The sequence below is a fragment of the Condylostylus longicornis genome, unplaced genomic scaffold, assembly GCF_029603195.1.
Source record: "Condylostylus longicornis isolate FDR11 unplaced genomic scaffold, ASM2960319v2 ptg000027l, whole genome shotgun sequence".
In the NCBI taxonomy this organism is placed as follows: Eukaryota; Metazoa; Arthropoda; class Insecta; order Diptera; family Dolichopodidae; genus Condylostylus; species Condylostylus longicornis.
The window spans coordinates 5023721-5048252 of NW_026577996.1; the positions used below are offsets into that span (position 1 = coordinate 5023721).

At 29.9% G+C, this 24532-nt stretch overlaps 2 protein-coding genes across 2 annotated transcripts; one reads left to right on the plus strand and one right to left on the minus strand.

Annotated features, from left to right (window-relative positions):
- The first annotated feature begins 1937 nt into the window (after positions 1-1937).
- LOC129607504 (uncharacterized) lies at positions 1938-6343 on the plus strand. The gene is made up of 6 exons (XM_055518532.1): positions 1938-2671; positions 2733-2901; positions 3008-3756; positions 4550-5257; positions 5350-5518; positions 5572-6343. Exons 1-6 carry the CDS (start codon positions 1983-1985, stop codon positions 6322-6324), a joined length of 3237 nt encoding a protein of 1078 aa, XP_055374507.1. The 5' UTR covers positions 1938-1982; the 3' UTR covers positions 6325-6343.
- A 16515-nt stretch (positions 6344-22858) lies between these two features.
- LOC129607505 (uncharacterized) lies at positions 22859-24532 on the minus strand. The gene is made up of 3 exons (XM_055518533.1): positions 23870-24532; positions 23654-23807; positions 22859-22932 (listed from the first exon to the last, which is right to left on the minus strand). The coding sequence occupies exons 1-3, from the start codon at positions 24530-24532 to the stop codon at positions 22859-22861; spliced, it is 891 nt and encodes a 296-aa protein (XP_055374508.1).

Here is a 24532-nt window from a genome sequence, read left to right on the forward strand (position 1 = left end):
TCTGTCTACATCCTATTAGATTTTCGTATTGTGATATTATGTCAACTGTCATCAATTGACGCTTTAAAACAAAAAAAATTGTATAGTTTAACTTTAAATGTATTTGTATAATATGAGATTTTCTCTCTTATATTTTCACAATATTTTGATTTATTTAGCATATACCACTTTACATAGTTTTTATTGTTGTTGTATTTTGTATTTTTATAGGGTTTAATAGTTCCTTTTTTTTTTTTTTGAAATAAATTAAAAAATCTTTTGTCATTAAATCACATAAATTTAAGTGTAACAATAAAGAATTTTGATGTTAAAATGGTTAAAATATTAATAAATCGTTAACTGAAACTGAAATGATAACGCTATGTATAAAGTTGTTGATGCGTAAATTATTCTGATGCAGTTTTATTTACCGTTAAAAAATTTTAATTACTGATTTTTTTTTGTTAATGAATTGAGTTTGTATTTTATGTGTATGTATGGTTAAATAGAATGTTAATGTGAAGTGAATGTTGAATATTAAAGTGAATAACATTTGATTTAATAAAGTTTAATAAAAAATTTTGGTGAATTTTAAGTTTACATAATGAAAGTCTTTGGAAGTCTATTTAATTACTCATCTAGAGTATAAAAATTTGTAGCATTTTATAAGATTTCAACTTGAGAGGTTAAAACAAGTTTAGTGCTCAAAATTCTATAGTAGAAACAAAATTAAAAATAAAAAAAAATGTTCAGATTTAAACAGTTTACTCAATCGATCTACTCAAACCCTTGTTGACATAAACCTCATATTATTGACGTGTCTTTGTGCTGGTGTTGGTGTGTGTCATAGCTGAAGAATATGTTCATGTAGCGTTTTACATTGCCGTTTAGTATATTATGTATAATATGTAGTAGTTGTCTCTTGTCTCTTATATCTTGAAGTCTTAATGTGTCGAAATTCTTGTGCATAGTTGTCCTATCAGACTTTTGCTAGATTAAAGAATACCATGCCAAACCTTTTTTTTTTAGTTTTCAAGTTTGTATCTCCAAGTTAAGCGGGTTGCTTGAAATATGAAGTTACCTATTCGTTTACAACTGTTTGTAAACTGCTCTGTAATTGGTAATATCACTTTTATCACCTATATAATTAATTACTAATATCACTTTTATCACTTATATCACTTAATCACTTTTATTATTTGTGAATTGGCGGCATTTATAATTTTCTTCTTTGATAGTCGCCCAATTTCCGCTTAAGGTAGAAATAATTAATTAATTGTTCGAGCTGTCACTTTTTGAAACTGCGTGCCTATGAACTTCGCGTCAAATTTGAATTTTTCAGAAATTCATCACGTATAGTTGAAATGTTCAGCATATTTTCTATGGTAAATTTATTTGTATAATGTAAGGTTGTGAAATTATTCCGCTTCTAAAGTATCTATACTCTGAAATTTTTGATATAGCACAGTTTCTTACATTGTTAAAATTAAATTATATTAAAGAATTTTCAATTAATATATTTTATTTCTTATAATATAGAAAGCTTCATTGAAAGTCCATTCAAATTTATTTTTATTAAAAGAAAAGCTCTCATTTTATTGAAATTCATAACGTCACTCTAAAATTTATTTTTCATTATTCTTTGTTGTGTAAAAGCTCTCTGTCACTTATATTAATCGTAACAATATTATTAATTAAATGAGAGTATAACAAATTTGAATTCTTACAAAGTCACGCTTTAAATTATTCTAAACTTTTATAAATAATCAGAAATTATTTCCATTGAAACCTACTTATTAATTTTGAAATTATCTAAGCAATTAAGATATTTTAATTATATAGCTATTTATTTGCAATATTCAAGTAAAAAAAATTATGTAATGAATAAGTTTTGTAATAGACAAAAGTTTAATAATTTAAAAAAAAATTTAGTATTGTTGCTGTTGCGATTAGAATTTTATGTTATTTTCGGTGCTCTTCCGCAACATTCCATTCTCAATTAAATGTTTTATAAGTGTTATAATTATTTGTTATTATTATTATTTATCGGATTAAATATTTCTTTTAATAATAATCATGTAGAATCAGCTAATATATTGGGATTATTTCCAAGTCAAAGTAAATCACATTTAGTAATACAATTTGCAGTTGTTCGTGCACTTCTTGAAAGAGGTCATAATATAACAGTTGTAACAACAATACCATATCATGAAGCAAATTTAAGTGGATATAAACATTTAGTATTACCATCAGAAACAAATTATGAAGATGTTGTTAAAGATATGATTCAAGCAAATGGCACATATAATAAATTGATAAAAGCAATTAAAGCAATGAAAACATTTATTAATGGAAGTGCCCATGTTACATTAACAGATGAATTCCAAAAATTGATGAATGAAGAATCATTTGATTTACTTTTATTAGGATATATTTTTAATGAATTTCATTTGGGTCTTACTTCACATTTTAAATGTCCGGCAGTTGTTATATGGGTTCAAAAACCATTATATACTTTAGATCGTCTAGTTGGAAATCCAATACTTTCTTTAGATTATTCAAGATTTTATCAAATGTCATTGGATATAAACCTTGGTAATGGATTTTTGTATCATATTTTGAACTCTTTATTAGCCACTTTCGATATAATCAATGCAATAGCTTATGATTATATTCAAGAATCTTATTACGAGTAAGTTAAAGTTTTTATGTTAATCTGGAAATCAATATAATTTTTTATTTCTTTCATGTAGAACTTTGTTTGATCCGGGAAAATATCCTAGTTATACAGAAGTATTGAAAAATGTTTCACTTGTACTCATAAATAATCACTTTAGTGAAGGTCTAATTCGAGCAAATGTTCCAGCTTTCGTAGAAATTGGTGGTATACAAGTTAAATCAAAACCAGATCCTTTACCAGATGTAAGTCAAATTTATTGAGCAAACCCCTTAATGTTAGACTGAGTTACATTCATATAAGGCCTGAATTTAGACAGCATTTATTTAAAAAAATTATTTGATCTTTCAGGACATTAAAAAATTTCTAGATAAATCTTCTAAACATGGTGCAATACTTTTTAGTTTAGGTTCAAATGCTAAAATTGAATACATTAATTCTGATGTTATCAAAAATATTTATACAACCTTTACGAATTTAAAACAAAATATTATTTGGAAATGGGATAGTGAGATTTTGCCAGGAAATTCTACAAATATTTTATTCAAGAATTGGTTACCACAAGATGATATTTTAGCTCATCCAAATCTTAAACTTTTCATAACACATGGTGGTAAAGGAAGTTTAATTGAAGCAGCTTATCATGGTGTACCAATGGTTGGAATACCATTATTTGCTGATCAACATGGTAATATTAGGGAGATGGTTAAAAAAGGTTTTGGAGTTGGTATTGATATTACAAATTTAACAATTGACTCCTTCGAAAATGTTATAAATGATGTTTTAACAAATGAAAAATATTCAAAAGAAGTGAAATATTTTTCACAAATATACCGTGATCGTCCAATGACTGCTAAAGAAAGTGCAATATTTTGGATTGAATATGTTTTAAGATATAATGGGGCAAAACATATGCAAAACTCAGCTATTTTCATGAGTAATTATAAACGTTTAGGTATTGATGTTATATTGTTCTTAGTGATTTTATTTTATGCATTCTATCGTATTATAAAATTAATTATTAAATTTTTATGGAGGAAATGCTGTCGACGTAGCTTACCAGAGAAAGATTTTAACAAGAGAAAATCGAAAAAAGAATAATCGTAAATAAAATTTAGTAAAAAAAGAGAATAACACTGAATTAGAAAGTACACAAACTTTAACTTAGAGAAGAAATTTTATAAACAATGAAATTAGCTGAATGTCTCGACAGTCCTAAACCACCATCATAAATATGCATTAATATCAAGAAGCCTATTACTAGAGGAATAAGAGGAATAATTAAATTAATTCACACTGCATAATTAACATTTACAAGCCTTGTCCGAACATGATTACTAGCCGATGATCTCGAATTAGTTAAGAAAGTCACTAAACTTCTATTACGTTTGTGGCATTGGAGAAGAAACCGGGAGTTTTTCAGAGTCAGTAAAATTATTGTAATAAAATTGTAAATAAAATATTAACGAAGAAGAGTTTTCAATATTTTGATCTAAAATAGTGAGCGCATTTTACATTTTAAAACTTAAATCTAGCGGAAACGTTTAGGTGGTTTTTTAATTTTCAAATAAATTTGAGAATGAGAATTTTTCAAATTGATGAGAGGCTCTCTTTAATTTTGTATTACAAAAATTTTCTCTCAAATATAAAAAAAATCAAAATCTTATCGTAGCTTTCAAATTATCTTAAGCTTATAAAAGTTCCAGTTTATCATTTTAATGCTCTTATCTTATATACCAATTGTGATATTATAAAAATTACAGCATAAAAATTTTGTTAAGACTCAAAATATTATCAACATTTTAGTAGCATTAAAATACTTAATGAAATTATTAATTACTTCATACCCCGTAACCCAAAACGATTAGATTAAAATCATTAGTATTCTTTTAGTGTTACTGGAACTCAATTCAAATTTGTGATGGTTAATATTCGAATTATTTCAATTGGAATTTTATTAATTATTGCCTTTATAAATATTGAAAATGTAGAAACAGCAAATATTTTGGGTTTATTTACAACCCAAAGTAAATCACATTTAATTATTCATTTTGCTGTTGTACGTGCTCTTGTTGAAAGAGGTCATAATGTAACTGTTGTAACAACAATGCCATATACTGAACCAAATTTAACTGGATTCCAACATTTAGTATTACGTCCGAAATCTGGTTTCGAAGATATTATTAAACTTATGATACAAACAAATGGAGCTTATTCAGTATATCAACATCTTATTAATATAGTTAAATCTTTAATTGATGTTAGTAGTAATGTCACGTTAACCGATGAATTTCAAAAATTGATGAATGAAGAAAAATATGATTTACTTTTATTAGGATATATTTTTAATGAATTTCATTTGGGTCTTTCGGCACATTTTAATTGTCCAGCTGCTGTTATATGGGTACAAAGACCATTTTTCTTTTTGGATCGTGTTATTGGAAATCCATTGTTAACATTGGATTATTCACGTTTTGGTCAAATGGGAATCGGCGCTTATATTGGTGATGGATTCTTTTATCGTATTTTAAATTTCTTATATGGTTCACTTGAAGTTATTATATTGCGAATTTATGATTATGTACAAGAATCATATTACAAGTAAGTCAAACATTGAAAAATAGAAGCGTAGCGTTAATTGTTCTTATGTGCTTGTGCTAGAACACATAAAATTTCTTCTTATATTTTTGTAGCTTCCTATTTCCACCAGATAAATATCCGAGTTATAAAACAATGCTACAAAATATTTCTCTTTTACTTGTTAATCATCACTTTAGTGAAGGTTTAATTCGAGCGAATGTTCCGGCTTATGTAGAAATTGGTGGAATTCAAGTGAAATCAAAACCAGATCCACTACCAGATGTAAGATCTTATTAAAAACCAGATTAATTTAAAAAATTTTAAATATTTTTCAGGATATTAAAGATTTTTTGGACAAATCATCAGAACATGGAGCAATACTCTTCAGTTTAGGTTCAAATGTTAAAGCTGAATTTATTAATCCGAATGCAACAAAAGATATTCATTCTGTGCTATCAAATTTAAAACAAAATGTTATTTTAAAATGGGAAACTGATATAGGAAATTCAACAAATATTTTAGTTAAAAATTGGTTACCACAAGATGATATTTTAGCTCATCCAAATTTAAAATTATTTATAACACATGGTGGTAAAGGAAGTTTAGTTGAAGCAGCCTATCATGGTGTACCAACAATTGGAATACCATTATTTGGTGATCAACCTGGTAATGTTAATGATATGGTTAAAAAAGGATTTGGTGTTAGTGTTAATATTCGAAATTTAACTATAAGTTCTTTTAAAAATCTTATAAATGATGTTTTGACAAATGAAACTTATACAAAAAATGTAAAGCATTATTCAGAATTATATCGAGATCGACCGATGACTGCTAAAGAAAATGCAATATTTTGGATTGAATATGTTATGAGGCATAAAGGAGCTAAACATATGATGAGCCCTAATCTTGCAATGAATGATTTTGAACGTTTAGGATTTGATGTATTGCTGTTTTATTTAATTGTGTTTTATATAATTTATAGATTTGTAAAATTCTTTATTAAATTGATATGGCGAAAATGTTGTATCCGAAAGAAAATAGAAATTGTTAAAAAAGGAAAATCATCAAAGAAAAATAAAAAGGAATAAAAATTTTCTGGCTAATTAATTAATGACATTGTAATTTTAAGAATTTTTTAATAAAATAAATTTTTTTTTTTTAATTTTCGGTTTTGAGTGAAGTTATGTCTTTGAACTACAGAGAAATCGTTATATAGTAAAACAGTATTAAAGATAGTTCGTGATGCTATTTTAAGCCGAAGCAGAAATGATCACTTAAAACTTGACAAAAAACAATATAATTGTCATCTATTGAAATATTTTTGCGTTCAAATATTTTTCTGAGTGTACCCTTGAATTTGTAATATAATATACGAGACTAATGAGTGCGAATTATCTTTTCTAACGTTCCACTCGTAGAGAACATAAGTCATTTTTTTTAAAAGATTAGTTTTTTTAATTTTAATCGTAGAGTTGCCACAGTCATGTGCCTAATTTATTCCATACCATTATATACAAACAACAGCTATACTACTTTTTTTTTCTGTGTGTATTTAAAAATAATTTTTATGAATTTTTTCCTCAACGGCAGCTCAATTATAATGTGAATATAATTTAAAATAATTAATGTATTAAAAATTTATTAGAAATTAAAATAATTTATAATCATGTGTACACATTCATGCTAATTTCGTGGTCAGAACAGATGAACTGAATTGGTAATCTTTTAATATTTTTATATACATGGACGGATATAGGATTAAAGCTTTTTTTTCATTTTTATGTTGTTCTCCACTATTAAGCTAATAAAATAAAATTGAATTTAATAAATTAAGTGAATGGCCTCTCTCACCATATTATTCTGTTTTGATGATTATGCAAAAGTCTAGAACATTTTTATAGTTTTGATAGCTAGTGCTGCTTTTATACACAAGTAAAAAATCCAACTATGAAAAAAATGTATTCTCATGTTACATTTTTATGTTTGTATATTATATACGATGTGTACTTACATAATAATATACAAATGTACACACATATTATTATTTAGTGGAAGATTTCAACAAGTGTTTGCACTTAACAAAATTAAATAGTAAAATGCTTATGCATACTATGGCCGTGCTCTTCTCAAATTTTATACTTTTTATTGTTTTTGCAATTTTTCAATATACAACTTGCTGATTTTATTTATTTTCATTTAGTTTTTTTTTTTTGTTTTGGAAAATGACACAGCTTTATTAGCTAAAATAACTCTAATAAATAGGATTTGTATAATGTCCTTTATATTGTGTTTCGGTGTATTTATTAGGATTTGAGCATAGAATGGAATAAATTGTAATAGAAATAGAAAAATGCAAGAAAAGGAAAAAGAATCACGCTTTTTAACATAATTATAGGCGATCTACATTAGACCGGTTTGCTTTTAAATTTTAGATAGCAGCTTTGTAAACGTCATACCAACAAAAAATATGATTATTTCATTAATCAACTCACTGTCCTACTCAATCGTTACTAAAACGCTTCAAATTTTTCTTTTTTGTCCATCCTAAATGTATGCAATAAATTTATATATTTTGATATATGACGGGTTATTTTAAAAATATAGTACTGTTATTGAAAATAGTATTTTTGCTTGTTCAAGAAAAAGAAATTATCATTAATTTTCTTTTAAATTAATGAAAACGCATAATTTAATTAAATTATTAATGAAAGTGCCTATAAATATGCAATTAACATTTATTCTTTTTTAATCAATGCATTTATTTTCAAATTACCCTATGAGCACAAGAACAAGAACTGTCATATAAATAAAAATTTTAAAGTATTTGTTAATAGATTTTTTCAAAATATAACCTTAAAAATTTCAGGATCATTGGATAATTCTCACAAAAACACAAGTATTTTGAACAACAAAATTGTCAGCACGTAGAATTGTCGTGTATAAAATGCACTTAAGAAAAAAAAGCATTCCAATAATTCAGAAAATTCTAAAGCTACAAAATATAATATGACATCATGATGTTAAACAAAACTAACACAGGAACTATTATTATAAAATAATTCTCTTAATATTTCTTGTACACATATTTTGTACACCACATTCACATTTATCCCGTAAAAAAAAAAAAAAAACAAGAAAATCAACTCCAGCAGGATATTCGAATATGTCAAAATATAATGTAATATGCACATGTATGTATGTACATAATACAATAATCTATATCCACAAAGGACACATTATTATTACATATAGTGATTCTGGATGTGGGAAATAGCAAATAAAAGCGAGAACATTGATTTCAATCTACAAAAATTCACTTTAAACACACATCATACATACAAACTTATTTGTTTTTTTTTTTCTAAAAGTAAAATTATTGTAAATATTTTCTGTATACTTATAGTTTAACAGCCTCCTTCCTCATATTATTAAGTAAACTTTTCTTTTTATTCTCTTCTTACTTTTACTATAAATATTATGTATATTAAGTGAATATTGTGTGTATGGAGGAGGGAAAAAATTGATAATAAATCCGTCTGGCGCCATTTCTATAACTTCATTCAAAAAATTGAGAAAAAAAAATGAAATGCAAAGCTAATATTGTGAAACATTAATGAATTCACATCCTTTAACCAGACTTAACAATTTAGTTTTCTATACATTTTATTCCTATGTATGTACTTACATAATTTCTTTAGTTTAGTCTAGTATATACCTCATACACAAATAATAACTATAAGAGGGCGTACATTTTATGCGTTTCGAAAAATATTTTTATTACAATATACTCGTATATGTATGCGTGTTTATTCACTTCAAAGGATTTTATGAACTTGAAAATAATATTTGTAAAACAGTTATAAAAACAGTAAAATGCAAAAATTATTGTTCATTATTTTTAAAAATTTTACGTTATGATAGTCGCAAAGTTTTTTTTGAAGTACCTCAGTCGTAGGAGAGCCACCACCTCACATTCACCTAAAAAAGTGCTCCATCATTGCGCCCTTTTCCAGCAGAAGAAAAAGAAGATGTCGAAGGAATAGCCTCTAATCTGGATGACCAAGAGCGCAATATTTTTCTCATTTCCATCTATGTCGTAATGTCCTTGCACTAACGTCAAAGTTACCTTATTATATATCTAGCCAAAACGCTAAGAGCATCAACGTATTCCTTTAGCAGCTTAGATCTCACTAAATCAGATGTTACGGATCCAATAATAACCCTACTGTTTGATTTAATTCCTCCTGAGATTCGTTTCTGAGATTTCTTCTGAAACAATCCACAACACTCAATTTAATATAGCATATGTTTCAACTGGAAATATTGATGGGTAGTGTTCGAAGGCCCTTGTAACGTTTGTGGACTTGCGTACACATTTTTCATCTTCGGGCCAAAGCCCAAATGTAACTCAATGTTCTGAATGCCGTTGATTTCTATAACAATACGAAGGTGACCTCTAATGTCACTAGGCTTTGGATCTCTGTATTACTGATGTTATTCGCAATTTTTCCTTTGAAGGCTCTCTTTTTAGGCAAAATGCGGCAGCCCCTTAAGACTTTCACATTTCCGGCCTTTTCCCACCATATAACAGAAGAGTATGTTACAACTGTTCGAACAACGAATTTTGTATGTATTAAATTTTTTTAATATTGCAACAATACTTTGTTAAATCACTGTACCCAAGGTGCACACACATAATATGCACATCTTTTATAAAATCTATAATTCGATGAGATATGAAAATAAAATTTACTGTTATAAACACAAATATGTATATAAATATATTTTTTTACTGAACATAATAATTTTTATGATTATTTTAACTTAAAAGTGTAGGAATGCATAAAATTTTATTACAAAATTATGTAGAAAAAAAAATATATTTGTCATCTTTTTTATTTACAGAAAGAAAAGAACAAAAATTGTCTCTCTCATGTTGAAAGAAAAATCTTAAAATAACAGAAAAGAGAGCCAAAATTATTATTATACAAGTATGACAATAAAACTATGAGAAGAACAAAATCCAAGTAGAGCCAACAAATAAAAAAAAAAACAAACACAACAACAATTTTAATTCTCAATTGTTATATAGAAAATTTATCGGTTTCCATACCATATTATTATTGGTTTTTTTGGGCGAACTTCTGGCAATTCAATTGGAAATTACTAATTTGGGAAGTTTAATAAAATTTATATGAAATGATTGCATTGCATTCAAAAAACCATAATTTTTATGATATAAGAAAACATTTATGATTTTATTTGTTGACTAGAGGGCGATAAAGTAGTTATTTTAAATTGGTCTTTCTGACTAAAGCCTTTATTTTTTAAGTATTAAATGATCCTTGAAGACATTTTAATCTCACATAATTAATATTTTATGTACAATATTATAACTGTATAAACACATTACATGTATAATCATATGTAGTCCTTAAAAAGGATATTAACGCCCAAACATAAACTTATAAAATAATATGAAAATATGGAAATTATTAAAACGGCGGCGTACACACACCGAAAATGAATATTTTAAATCTTTTAAAGCCCCTACGGATTAATTGTTTTTCTGGGTTTTTGTTTTCTTTTTTGTTATTGTTTTGTATATAGTTTTGTGTTGCAAAGATAACAGATTGTTTCATAATAAACAAGAATCAAAAAAAAAAAACAACAACGGGAATATTTTCTGCTTCATCCTGTTTTTTCCATTCAATATATTGAAAAATGCCAATTAATATAAAAAGGACATAAAATTCGATTACAATTTTCCTTTTTTCATTTTGTTTTAGTTTTAATTTTATTTTAAATTTTTTTTTTATTTATTTTCAAATAAATTGAATAAAAGTCGATCAAAGTGAAATAAATTTATATCAAATGTTGTACATTTTATACATATGTACGTCTGTATACGGTTCCCTTCTCTTTGACATTGAAAACATTAAGGTATGTGCGAAGGATTGCCAAGAAAACCTTTCTTCTTAATAACCAAATTGGGGAGAACCTTTTCCGTCGGACTGTCAACATTCACCTTTAGGCATCTAATTCCAATCCCCTCTAGTACTTGCCCGTAGTGTCTGTGTTCCAAGTAAAAATATTGCGAATTGGACAGCAGTTCTTGAATATTTGAGAAATTCACAATAGCAAAAACCCCCCTTCTATCCATCTCCAACAACTTTGGATTAAATTTTTATATGTTAGTTTAGTTAGTATCAATGTCGAATCCAATTCGACATTTTGAATTCTACTTTATTAGAGAATATTTTAGAGAATAATTTAATTTATGATTTATATACCGGTAAGAGATTCAATTAATTTGACAGTAGTTATTAAATTAGATTTTGGAAGATAGTAACTAATGACAAATTGAATTCGATTTTAAGTTGCCGCCAGAACGTTATATTTGAAATTACTTGGAAGTAGTGAAATTAAGTTTTAAAATTTTCGTCCAAGAATGTGATTTAAAGCCGGAATGCGTTTGATTGACTGCTCTTTTCGTAAGAAGGTGAGTTTTTTCGTATTTATTTTGACAAACGCCATGTTTTCTTTTTTTAAGGTAATCTTAATTAGATTTCCGAATCACTTACTCTTCCTTGAATGTTTTTACCGTCGATTGACACAAAAGAACGTGTAGGTCGTACATATATAAAAATCATTATTACCCTTTCATTCTTTTTTAATTTCCATTTTATTTTATTGAAATTTTTTCAATTCTAAAATGACAAAAGTTTTAGATCAGACAAAAAACAAAAATGGAAACTTTTTTTATTTTTTTATGTAGGAACGAGAAATAATTGTCAGTTAGTTTGAAACAGTTATAAATTGGGTGCACAATTTTGATTTGATCCTTTTGATTTTATTTCTACTTTTTCTCATTTTTAATTTTATATGTGCGAAATTTACATAACATACACTTCTATTATTAAAAAAGGAAACTATTACATTTCCAGTAAACAGTTAGCTAGGACTAATATTTGAATAAACTTCATCATACTACTTATGATACCTACAAGGGTATATGTGTAATAAAACCAAGATAAAAGGATATGTTTTATATATATATATCATTTATATATATATGTGCACTCGTACAAGGTATTATCAACGGTAGAACCATAATAACCATAAACCTTTAAGCAAAATTTAATTATGAGTGGGAATACTGTAGAAATAAACCTAAATGGAAATGTAATTTCTCTATTCAATAGGTAGACACATTAGGTATGTCGTTGAAGGTATTTAAATATGATGTCAGGGTAATTAAAGAGTTTATATTGTATTCAAAAAATTTATTAATATTATATTAGATTAATAAATTATTTTTTATACCCTTGATAGCAATTAAAATTAAATATAGGAGATGAAAATGATAATAAAGGAAAATGTTGTATATGTAGGTATAAATGTTTATGAGAATGGTTTTAACAATATGGCAGGCATAAATTTTTACTATATGATTATGCTAGTTTAGCAACATATATAGGCCCTTTATTAAATATAATGTTGGAAATTTTGAAAACTTTTCGACCTTTATTAACATTTGATTGATGTAAAACTGAATTTCTCTTTAAATTTGCTCCACAACCTTACAGTAGTATCAACAACAGGCATTGAATATATACTGATCTCAGTGCTTTTTGTAGATTTGTAGATTTGTTCAACGGGGGCAACAATGCACCGCGACCACGTATAAGAATCTATTGTGCGCCCCCATCCGAGCGCGGGGCATGCCCTACAACACACGCTCGAGCAAAGCCCTCCAGCACCTCCAAACTCCTATGAGAAAGAGCATCACATTCCCCCAGGCCCAGCCGACTGAAGTGTCCGCTAAGCCTGCAGTGACCCGTCAAAATGCCGGTGAGAACTCTGACCAGGTTCTTGCCCATCCCTATAATTTTCTTAAATCGCTTCTGGTCATAATCTCCCAGGAGCTTCCTTAATCCCCCCTGTGTGTTTGCCCCCTTCCTTGCAAGCGCATCATTTCCTTCCACGCTCACATGGCCTGGGACCCAATACAGTGTGACCCGGTAGCATCTGCCTTACTCATTGAGCTTCTTAAGACAGCCCCGTACTGCCGCGGAGGATACTGTAAACGAGTTCAGTGCTCCGATCGCAGCCCGGATATCCGACATAATCATTATCTCCTGTCCCCGATACCCCCTTTCCAGGCTGAACCGCACGCACATTTCAATGGCGTGCAACTCAGCTCGAAACACATTCGGAAAAGTTCTCATAGGTTCGGAGAATTCGGTTCTTGGCCCAAATACTCCCGCACCCGTCCCAATACTGGTCTTTGACCCATCTGCGTTCCATCTGATAACGTGTGTTCCCACTAGGCGACCTGAAAAGTCACGCTCCCAGTCCCTTCTGCTACTCAGCAACGAGACAAAATTTTTCTCGAAGCGGAAACTCCCCGACAAGACGACCTCGATCTCTCACACCGATTATTCTGGCTCCATTTCCCTCCAACCTGAAAATGGCAATCGCTGCCATCTCTACAACGAGGTGCAAAGAGGTTAGTCCCAAAATCACCTCAATTTCCGCCGTTGGACAAGTTCTCATAGCCCCTGTGATGCAGAAGCATGCGAGTCTCTGCAATCGTTCCAGGTTCTTTCCAGCCGTACCAAGAGCCACCCTTCTTGCCCATGCCACCGCTCCATAAGTTAGGATCGGCACGACCATCATGGTATACATCCACAACATGACAGACGGGGAGCAGCCCCACGACCTGCTCGAGATGGCCCTGCAAACCATAAGGGCCCGGGTTGCCCGTGTAGACACAGCTTCCTCGTGACTTCGCTAAAGAAGCTTGAAACCAAATACCACTCCTAGGTATTTGACCTCCGGTTTTCTCTCTACAGCCGCTCCGCACAAGTAGATTGTGCGCAAATGCTCCAGCTTCCTTCTCCTAGTGAAAGGCATCAGGGCCGTTTTGTTAGGGTTAAGCCTGAGGCCCACAGTATCGTACCAGGCCCGGACCACCCGTAAGCCCCTTTGGACTATATCACAAAGAATTCCCTCAAACTTACCTCTAGCGATGATGACAATATCATCGGCGTAAGCCTGGACATCAATTCCCTGACGTAGCAGCTCATCAAGGAGTCCCTCCACCACCAAACTCCACATTAGCGGAGACAGAACCCCACCCTGCGGGCATCCCCTGGCCACGTGCATCCTTAGGGTGCTCTGCTCCACAGCAGTCTCTGCAACTCTCGTAGCCAACATAATGGACATCCATAGAGAGGTGCTATCATCCACGTACTGCTGGGAAAATGCGCCTTCAGTAAGAGAAGAGCCCTTTGCTCTTCGTTCTCCGTGTAGCCGCCATCCGGCCTCCTTAAAGAAGCATTCACTGGCAGCCTGCCTCTACCCAGGACGCTATGCAGCCTCGCAGCCGCCGGCGTCTCCGCTATGCTCCCGCAAAATGATCTAAATCTTCTGCGCTTAGCCCTGCGGATCTCCTTGCTGTAGGCTGCCAAGTTCATCTTACACTCTTCCCAAGTACCTTCTCGCATAGCCCTATTGAAAAGCCTGCGAACCCCGACCATCAAGTTTTCCAATCGCGGGGTCCACCAAGGTGCATCTGTAAAATCCCTTGGCACACTAATGGAGCAATTCAATTCAAAAGCTTTGACCATTATACCCCGAGCTGCTTCACAGCCCTTTTCAACACCACGGGATGCCTGACCACAGTACTAACCGAGGCCCTCGACAGTTTTGTCTCTAGGTCCCTTCTGTATCCCTCCTAGTTTGTCCCAGTTTGGATTTCTAGATTTCTCCTCCATCAAACCACCCAGACGAAACCGAATGATTCTATGATCTGGCATAGAAACCTCCCCCGATATCTTCCAGTCGCGTACCAGAAACCCCACATTTGGACTGCCAAATGTGATATCCAGTACCTCCTCTCTAACCCTAGTTACAAAAAATGGAGCATTCCCTACATTAAATATTTCTAGTTTTCTCTAACTACAAATTCTAATAAAGACTCACCTCTAGTGTTTGTGTCCCTGCTTTCCCATGCAACTTGATGCGCACTCGCACCACATGAGTGGCCACCTTTTCCTATTGCACTGTTCCACAAGCCTCTGTACCTCCGGTGGTGGAGGGGATGCTCCATTCGCCGGAAAGTACGCTGATGCGAGCACTATCTCCAAGTCCTTGCCCCCAAAATTAATGCTGGCCCTGACAGGCGTGAGGTCCCTTGTCATGTACTCTGAAAGTAAAATAACGTTAATATTTTTTCTAATTAGAATGCAGGTCCTGGGTCGGTCCTGCCCATAATCCCATACTACCTGTGCATTTCTAATTAACAGTCCTTTGATCTGCCCCTTGTGTACCCAGGGCTCCTGTATCATGGTTATGCCCAGATGTTCCTTGGTGAACATCCTTGCCAGAACAGCCGAAGCTGCTCTGGCGTGGTGGACATTAACCTGGGCGACCCTGGTGCCTTCGTCCCTCATTTGCTGAGTTGACTGGCAGGGTGATCTCCCCCTGCCATCCGGACGTCATTTTCTGGGAAGGACTCCCTAAGACTCAGAAGGGCTAGCTCTAGGTCTTCCACCATCTCCTCCGTCGTTAATGAAGGGTATGCCCTTCATCCGGGGTTTTATATCCTTCGGAAAGACCCCACTCATCCGCCGATTCCTTTTTGGGATCTTTTGCCTCCCGTGGTGATTCTACCCGGCCCGCCGATAATTCCACCAACCCCGTTCTTTCGGGCTGCCCCATTCTGAGCCCGTGTACAGGGATTTTCCGGAACCGCAGAATGTCACCGCGCCGCCTGATGGCTTCCGCGGAAGAGTCATCGATCCCTATTCAGAGAACCTTTCCGCCACTGTTCTCTCGCTGCCCCATCAGCTCCCTGACCCGGGTGTGTATTCCCCGTTTCAAATCTACAAATCTACAATCAAGTGCTCTTTGCCAAAAGCGACGACTTCCATATATGCCAAAAGCAGGCAGAGGTATCCTTAGTAATCGGAAGAATTTGGTATGCATACATTTGGCTTGCATATCATGTGGAACTTCATTTATTTACATAATAACAGTAATAAATTCAATAAGAAAAGTGAAACCATGTATTGAATTTTTTCATAAAACAAATTTTTTACCAAAATCCAAGCTTTTTAGCGCGCATTTGTTTTCTTTATTAATGTTTTGGTTTTTATTACAAATTAAAAGAATAATAAGGGAAATTTTTTGTTCTATAATTTTTTTTCGGTCTTCTTATTTACACTTGATTTCATTACATTAAAGCACGAAAATCATAATTATGAAGTAATTTTTATTTTAATGAATATAAGGCATACAAATAAGTGTATGCATGTATGTATGGAAACATACATTCATATTTAAATATAAATTAACCAAAAAAGAAATCCTAACAAAAAAAAAAAAGAGAAAAAAAAACCTAATTAAGTAATTGAGGTGAAAGTAAAATTAAGCATAAACATAAAATGTCTATAAAATAAAATAAGCATGAATGTCTTACCCATACATAAATTGTGTTTATAACTGAGCCCATATAAGAATGTATGAATTTATAATCAATGAGTGTGTGTTTGTGTGTGTAATTAAATAATATAATCAAAATGATGATTTTCTATTGTAATTTCTCTTCAACTCAGCAGTACAATCTACTATAAATAACTCATTTATCATAAATATTTTTTTTTTCTTATTTTTTTTAATATTATTTAAAAAATTATTAACAATTTTACTGAATATTTTTTAAAAGCTTACCCCCAAAATATAAGGGTGCACTGATATTGTTGTATATTTTTCATACTGAGTGGACATTAATTATTGAGTAACTGGTTTGGGTAGAAGACAAAATTTGGTTTGCACTTAGTTTCCTTGGCATAATTAATAAGCACAAATTGTTGTTACGTAAGTTTCTAATCTGTCTTATTTTCTTGAGAATTCAAGAAGTGCACTCTTGAGATGAATGTAGTTTCTCTGTTACTGTCATAAGAAGCCCATATGTGGGATCATTCTTTTACCTAGACAAATTAATTATTAATATGTTCGAAATTCTTTACAAATCGACCAAGACTTACTTCTACGGCTTACATTACATTCACTTATCCTTGTAACAGAAAAAGAAAGGAGAAATAATTTTTAATCTTCTTTTTCGTCACAGATTTTGCCGTTATTTCGATTCTAAATAGTCAATTATCTCCTACGGTTCATATTAAGAAAATTTAACATTATAGCGAAAATAATTTGATCAAAATTGCTGGTTCCGATCCGTTTATGTATTTACGTTTGTTATGGCTCAATTAATTTTATATTTTCTCATTTACTCTTATGCAATCGTTTGATTTTAGGTTTACACTGCATACTGTGCTTTCTAGCATAAAAAAATGCCTAAAAGTTGCATCCACGTATAAAACAAATAAGAAGATAGAAAAGATATAAATATCTGCCACAAATCAATCTACCAATAATTTAGCAAATTCAAATGGTAAAAAAAATACCAAACAACAAATAAAATATAAAAAAGTTATCGAACAGAAAGAAAAATGAAGCAGAAAAAAAAAAGCAAAAATAACATAAAAAAAAGATAATTATAAAGTCATTTATATTGAAAGTGTGTCAAATTAATCAAAAATGTCGTTCCTCATATTTATTTGTCATTTTAGTCCCTATCACAATTACATTTACACCATACAATATAAAAAAACTTTGGAACAAAAGAAAAATTCAAAAAAGAAAAGAATTTTCCTTATTCCATGGATTTTTCAGTGATTTTATGCATAAAGCCCTTACATATACATGAAAAAAAATTTATAAATATTAAAAAAAAATTAAGAGTGTTTTCAGAAGAATCAACTTTTTAAGGACCTCTTCCAATTGAACTTTGAGCGTTGTACAATTTTGCAGTGAGCGTGCCACATTTTGAAGATTTGCCAAGTTGACTCATAATTCCATGGTAAGTTTTAGGTTTCTTAAAATATTGGTCATTTTAAAATTGAATTAGACCAAATTGCTTTAATTATAAAAGTGTACTTCAATTTCTCTCAGTGTACATAATTTAAACACTGAGAGAAATTGTAGTGAGAGGAGTACGCTTCAGTTTCTCTCAGTGATTTTATTAATATTAGATATGATAAAAATTAATGAGCAATTCTTTTTAAAAAATCTAGAAAATATCTAAAATTTAATACAATAATTGGTTAAAAGGAGAGCTTGAATCAGTAAATTAATTCAGTTTGTTAAGATTTTTGATCTAATATCAGGTATCTTTCAGAGTAAGTGTACACTTGGTTCAGGTAACTTTAATGTTATCTTTCTCTATGAGTATATGATTGAAGAGGCGTAACTCAAAGGCAGAGAATATTTTAAAATTCAAATTATTTTGCACCTCAAAATGGCTATAATGAAATAAAACTTTTTCCTTATACAATATTGACAATGTAAAATTTTTAATTGAATAATTATTTCTTTTCTTTGACAGAGAAGATAACGATGATTCGCTAAAAAAATTTTTTTTCATTTTCATGCCATTTTTTCATTCATGATTCTTAATTTTTATTTTTTTGTTTTTTTTTTCCACAAAAGCCTTTAATTATTATAATGATGGCACGCGTAAGATTACAAATTAATTATGCGAATACAAACTTTTCCATTACTGAGCAAAATATGGTGCTTTTCGATAATGAAAGATGAATCTCGTTTTTTTTTTTTTGCACTGCAGGTCGTAGAGTATAATTATTTTTAAGTAATACAAACATATCGTATTTACATTGAGCTTTCTTAAGATTTTATCACTTGCTTTATAATGATGATTATTATATAAAAAATGTAAATAATTTAAAATTAAAAATGAACGAAAAAGGAAATTGTTTTTAAGGATATTGTGGAAACAATCAAAACTGGAACACGTGGCTAGTAACCAGAAGATAATCTTCTTACATTACCAAAATTTTTGAAAACTTAAGCTTACCTTATTACCGGCCGCATTTCATACAAGAAGGGAGGTGATGTATGATGGCTCCAAATTTTGCATATATTGCGTTTTCGGTGGAAACGCACTTCTCTATGGAAGGGAATCGTAAATAAGTCATTTTTAACAAGATGTCAGCCTGTCAACCTTTGTGTGCACTAATGTGTCTCGGCTAAATGATGAAATTTTATATAATATGTGAGTCAATATTTGATACGTTCCGGTTGAATAACTTTTGAAAAAAGTCAAGCCTCGGGAAGTGGACTTTTTTGTGGTCCGATTTTGCATACTTGAAGTTTAATATTTGAGTTCCGATTCTTAGTGAGCCTAGCTGGCGAATAAAATTCATAAAAAGGAACTTGAATGGCACAAAGCGAAGCTGTACTAAAAGCCAAATTCACATTTTTCTAGCATACCTAATAAATTCACTCCTTTTCATTAAAATACGAAATGCCGCCAGATTTTAGCAACATATTAGAAACCAAATTAATTTAACAATTAAATCATTTAATCACTTACTCATTGTTGAAGTTTTAATTTTTAATATTCATTGAATTTATCACCTCTAAATTAATCAACAGATGGAAAATAACAAAGGGTTATTTTCAATAATAACCATTATAATCTTATTTCTCATATTTTTTTAGCCAGATTAGCCTCTATTCTATTGAAAAATACTTGTAAAATTTTAATATTCTCATAACAATAAAAAAAGTTTTTCATCCATTAAAATAAAACTTAAAGAAAATTAAAACTTAGGTACTTCGCTATTCACATTAATTTAATCCCTTTAATAAAGGTTCTCTGATCTACCTTTTACATAATCCTATGTTTTGTTAAAATCAACCTATACAGGAATGAAATCTAATGAAAATTCATACTAGTTTTCTTGTAAATAAATATACCTTACTGCCTACACACAATCTGTGGTTATTAGACAAAACTTCATAAAGCAGAATTAATAATTTTTATTAAATTTAACTTGAAAAATTGAAAGTTGGATACGTCAATCACTTTTATTTCTAAATAACAGTTATATACAAATAGAGTAACTCTTTCCAGGTGTGATGTTTTGGTATTTTAATGTTGTCATCTATTTTCTTAATTGTTTTCCTTTTCTTTATTAAAATCAGTAATTTTTTGCAATTAATTTTTGTAAAAAATTTACAGTAACACAATGAGTAAATGTAAAAATAAACGAAAAAATTGCAATCACTTACGCTAGAATTGTTCGCTTAAGTCTCTTCGTCCAAACGCTCTCCTCTATAATTTGCCAGGCCTCGACATTTACATACTGCTCCAAATGCGCCCTACATTTCATGGCACAATTCTTTATTTTCTCACTTACGTGGAGTAGACCCAGATCCCTATGAATGTCACAATTGCGCACATACTAGGGAGCACCTTCCATATTATGAAAGGCCTTGTTCTGGAAAATTTGTATTTATTTGATGTACGTTTGGTTAGAACAACAAGGCTTTATCATTTGGTTATATATCAACAGCTTATTGTATGTTAACAATCCAGATCTACTATCAAGGAGCCGATAGTTTTTTATATATATTCGTTTTCTAATTAATAATAAATAACAGCATTTCCGTCTCTTACTTCACAGAATATAGACACAAAAAAACGATAGAGCAAAATTAATGGTTAGTTAGTTTGATTAGTTTTTGGAGTTTATTACAATCCAGGTACGTTTAAGATTGTGTTAAAGTTACCCACTATTGATACTTCTGATGACAGTTTGAGTGCACCAATTTTTGTCTTTCGATGATTTTTAACACATGTACTAAAATAAAAAAAAAAAAATCCTCAGAAACTGTGTAAACTAAGGTCTCTTTTGTCTTATACCATACAACATTCTTAAATGCTATAAGTTTGCAGGCACACCTATCTGAAGGGTTTCTCAATATTTTCAACACCCTTGTTCAAATATCTCAAAATCAAAATTAAATCAAGTTTTACTATTGCCACAGAATACCGATGAAATTTCTAATTGTATTCAAATTTTATTACAAAACATTTTTCATATAGAGATAAAAGAAAGGGATAAAATACACGAAATAAATAAAATATCAGAAAAACGCAAATAAATCCGAATAAAATGGATTTTGCATCTTTACAAAATCTACACAATAATACCTTATAAACTGTATGACACTTTTACCTTCATCAAGATAAGTCATCTGCTTGTGACAACACAAAATGTCCAATAATATCCCAATGTAAAAAATAATATCAAAATTAGAAGAAAACCACCCAAAAGAAACCGGAAAAAACAAAAGGAAAAGAAAAAAAAGGGTTTTAGGTGAAAAGGTAGGAAAATTTCTTTGTGAAAATTTTCTTTGCTTATTTTCTTCTTTTTATTATTATTTATTTTTGTCTTTATCTTACCTTATCAACTTTTTAAATAGTATAAGAAAAGACAATATAAATTGTTTGCTTACAACAGGAAATCAAAAGAGAAAACTCAATTCAAAAATATTTACGTTATTATCTAAAAATTTTATATAAGAAACAAAGTTTACTGAGCCAATACTCCAGAAAGGATCCAATACACATGATATCCTTAAGTAAGTATATGGCAAATAGAAAATAGAAAATTAAAACTCTTCTTCTTTTTAAACAAAATATCAAAACCATTTGCTTTTTCTTTTTATATAAGGTAAAAGAAAGCAAGAGATGGAGGATATAGAATTCTTTAGCAAGGATTTCATTAATTTCATTAAAATTAAATATTCGAGTAACAAATTTACAAACACAACACGTTATTTAAATATTAAAATGTTGCTGGTTTCATTTTCAGGTTCTTGAATTTTTGAAGCAGTAAGAAGATTTTAAAAAAGTTTAGTGATTTAGGTTTAATGGCTTCAAAATTCTAAACTCTTTTTCAAATACTTCAATAATTGTTGCGAGAATTTAATACCTAAAAATGCAATCTGTAATATTGACGAACAAATAATATTGGTTGCAAGCTTAATGCCTAATACAACGGCCAGTTTTGCATGCTTAACAATTTAAGATAGTGCTGCAACCGCGGTATTTTTAACTACTTGTAATCATTCTTACATTTGAATTAGGAATGCATTCGAAAATTAAAAATTTTTGAGGCCCACCAATGTAATATTCAATTTAATAACTATATTACCAATAAAATATAGGTATTCCACATTAATTACTTGCATAATTTACGTATAACAATTTAAAACATTTAAAATTTAATAAGATTAAATCGCATGTACCACATTGTCTAACACTTTATAATCACATTAAGTACAATAAATAATTTTAATTGCAATGTTATTATTTTAATCTTTTATGTAGGTCTCTATAAGAAATGGAAAACATAAATCTTTATAATAATTACAAATTTATACATTTATACCTATACAACACTAATAACATGTAGGTAATACAAAATTTCGAGGGGTTATGCGTAAAACACCTTTATTTAAAATTTTTAATTTCTTGAAATTAATTGGAAACGCACTACTATTGGAAAATGTTAATTGAAATTTTCAAGAATTTGTTAATTTAATTAAGAAACAATTTTATATGTGCGTTTGTTAATTGGTATGAAAATAGATGCAGCCGTTAATAATATAGATTGCTTTAGTATTAGCCTCAATAAAATTCTGGCTCACAACTTCCGTAATTCAACATACCAAATTTTGTTATTCAATATCACTGTAGACTCGACGTTTTTGCTCACGATGATGCTTATTAAATGCTATCCAAACAACTGACACTAAAATATTTGCACAATTCTTTTTGCAAATATTTCTTTCTTTTCACTTACACTCTTGTCTGAATTAATGACCGATTGGAAATCAATTTCAATATTATTTGTTAGAGGATATTATAATTTAATTAATAAATCTTGTAATTTTTTTAATCTGACCTAAATAATACGTTATTAAACGCACGTAAATTACCATTATTAATTATTACTCTTCTTCCAAACATTGTAGCGGTGGTAATTTTTAAAAATAATATTGGAGAAATAATTATTGTAATTAAAATAATTTGTGTTTCAATACAACAGAAATTTTAACGCCTGATTTAAATTGCTCTAAATAATTTAATAATTAAATGCTGTGTTAAAAGTAATCTTAAGTCTTTTACATATATAATAGAGATGAATTAAGTTTGCAAGTAATAATCCAAATATTGAGCAGGTGCGTGGTTGATATTACTCAGAACTCTAACAGTGTTGCAAGTTTTGTGTGCTACCATCATAATATTTATGTAATCAGAATATTTATGTATTTGTACAGATAATATAAAACAAAAAAAACATCTTAGAGAGCATACGAACGAATTGATGAAGTAAACTATATTTTATCATACAATTTTACAATTATACAAGTTTAGAAACTGGATTTGTTTTTCTCTAACGAAAATTTCAAGAGCATATCAAATTTTCTTCTTATTCTCTGAGTAACAAATAGCTTCGGATTTTCGTTTACATTTTTTTTCAATAATATCCCAATAATCGAATGATCCACATTGTTGAATTGTTTTAATACCATTTGTACAATAGAAAAAATATCGACATTCTTCTGGATGTGGTAATAAAGCTCTTCCAAAAATTGGGCAATTCGGATATGGTGTTGCATTAGCCTTGAAGTGAAAAAAAAATTAAGAAAATTAAAAAGAAAAAAAATCAAAATTATCTCACTTACAGAACAATTTGCAATTTCAGGTGGTGTACATGTCATATGTTTCATACTAAAATGTAATCCATTCCAACATCTTAATGGTAGGGCACGTCCATGATAACACATATAATATTTAGTACAATCATCAAGATTTTCTAAAAATTTCACTTGATCATTATCAATTTCGGGACAATGTATTCCATTATTTGTATTGATTGGTGTCGTTGTTAGATCATCATAATATTCATAATCATCAGGTATTATAGTTGGTTCTATTGTAGTTTTAGTAGAAGTTGATTTATTTGTTTGTTTTGTTTTTTTCTGTGTTGATCTAGTCGTTTTAGTTCTTAAAGTTGTTGTCTTTTTTGTTTTTCGTTTAGTTGTTGTACTTCTATTGAAAATTGGTGATGTTTTCGGTTTTGGACATATTTCACTTTCATAATTCGGATCACATTCTAATGTATTTGGGTTAAAAAATATATTATTTTGACAGCTAATAACTAATGCAAATGATTTGTTATTATCTTTAGTACATTTCAAATAGAGATTACAATCTTCTGGATGTGGTATTCGTGTACCAATTGGAAAATCTTCACATAATTCATTAATTGTTTGGAGTCCAATCGATAAATTCAATATCGTGAATGTGAATATTATCGTATATCGTAATAAAATTTTAATATTCAT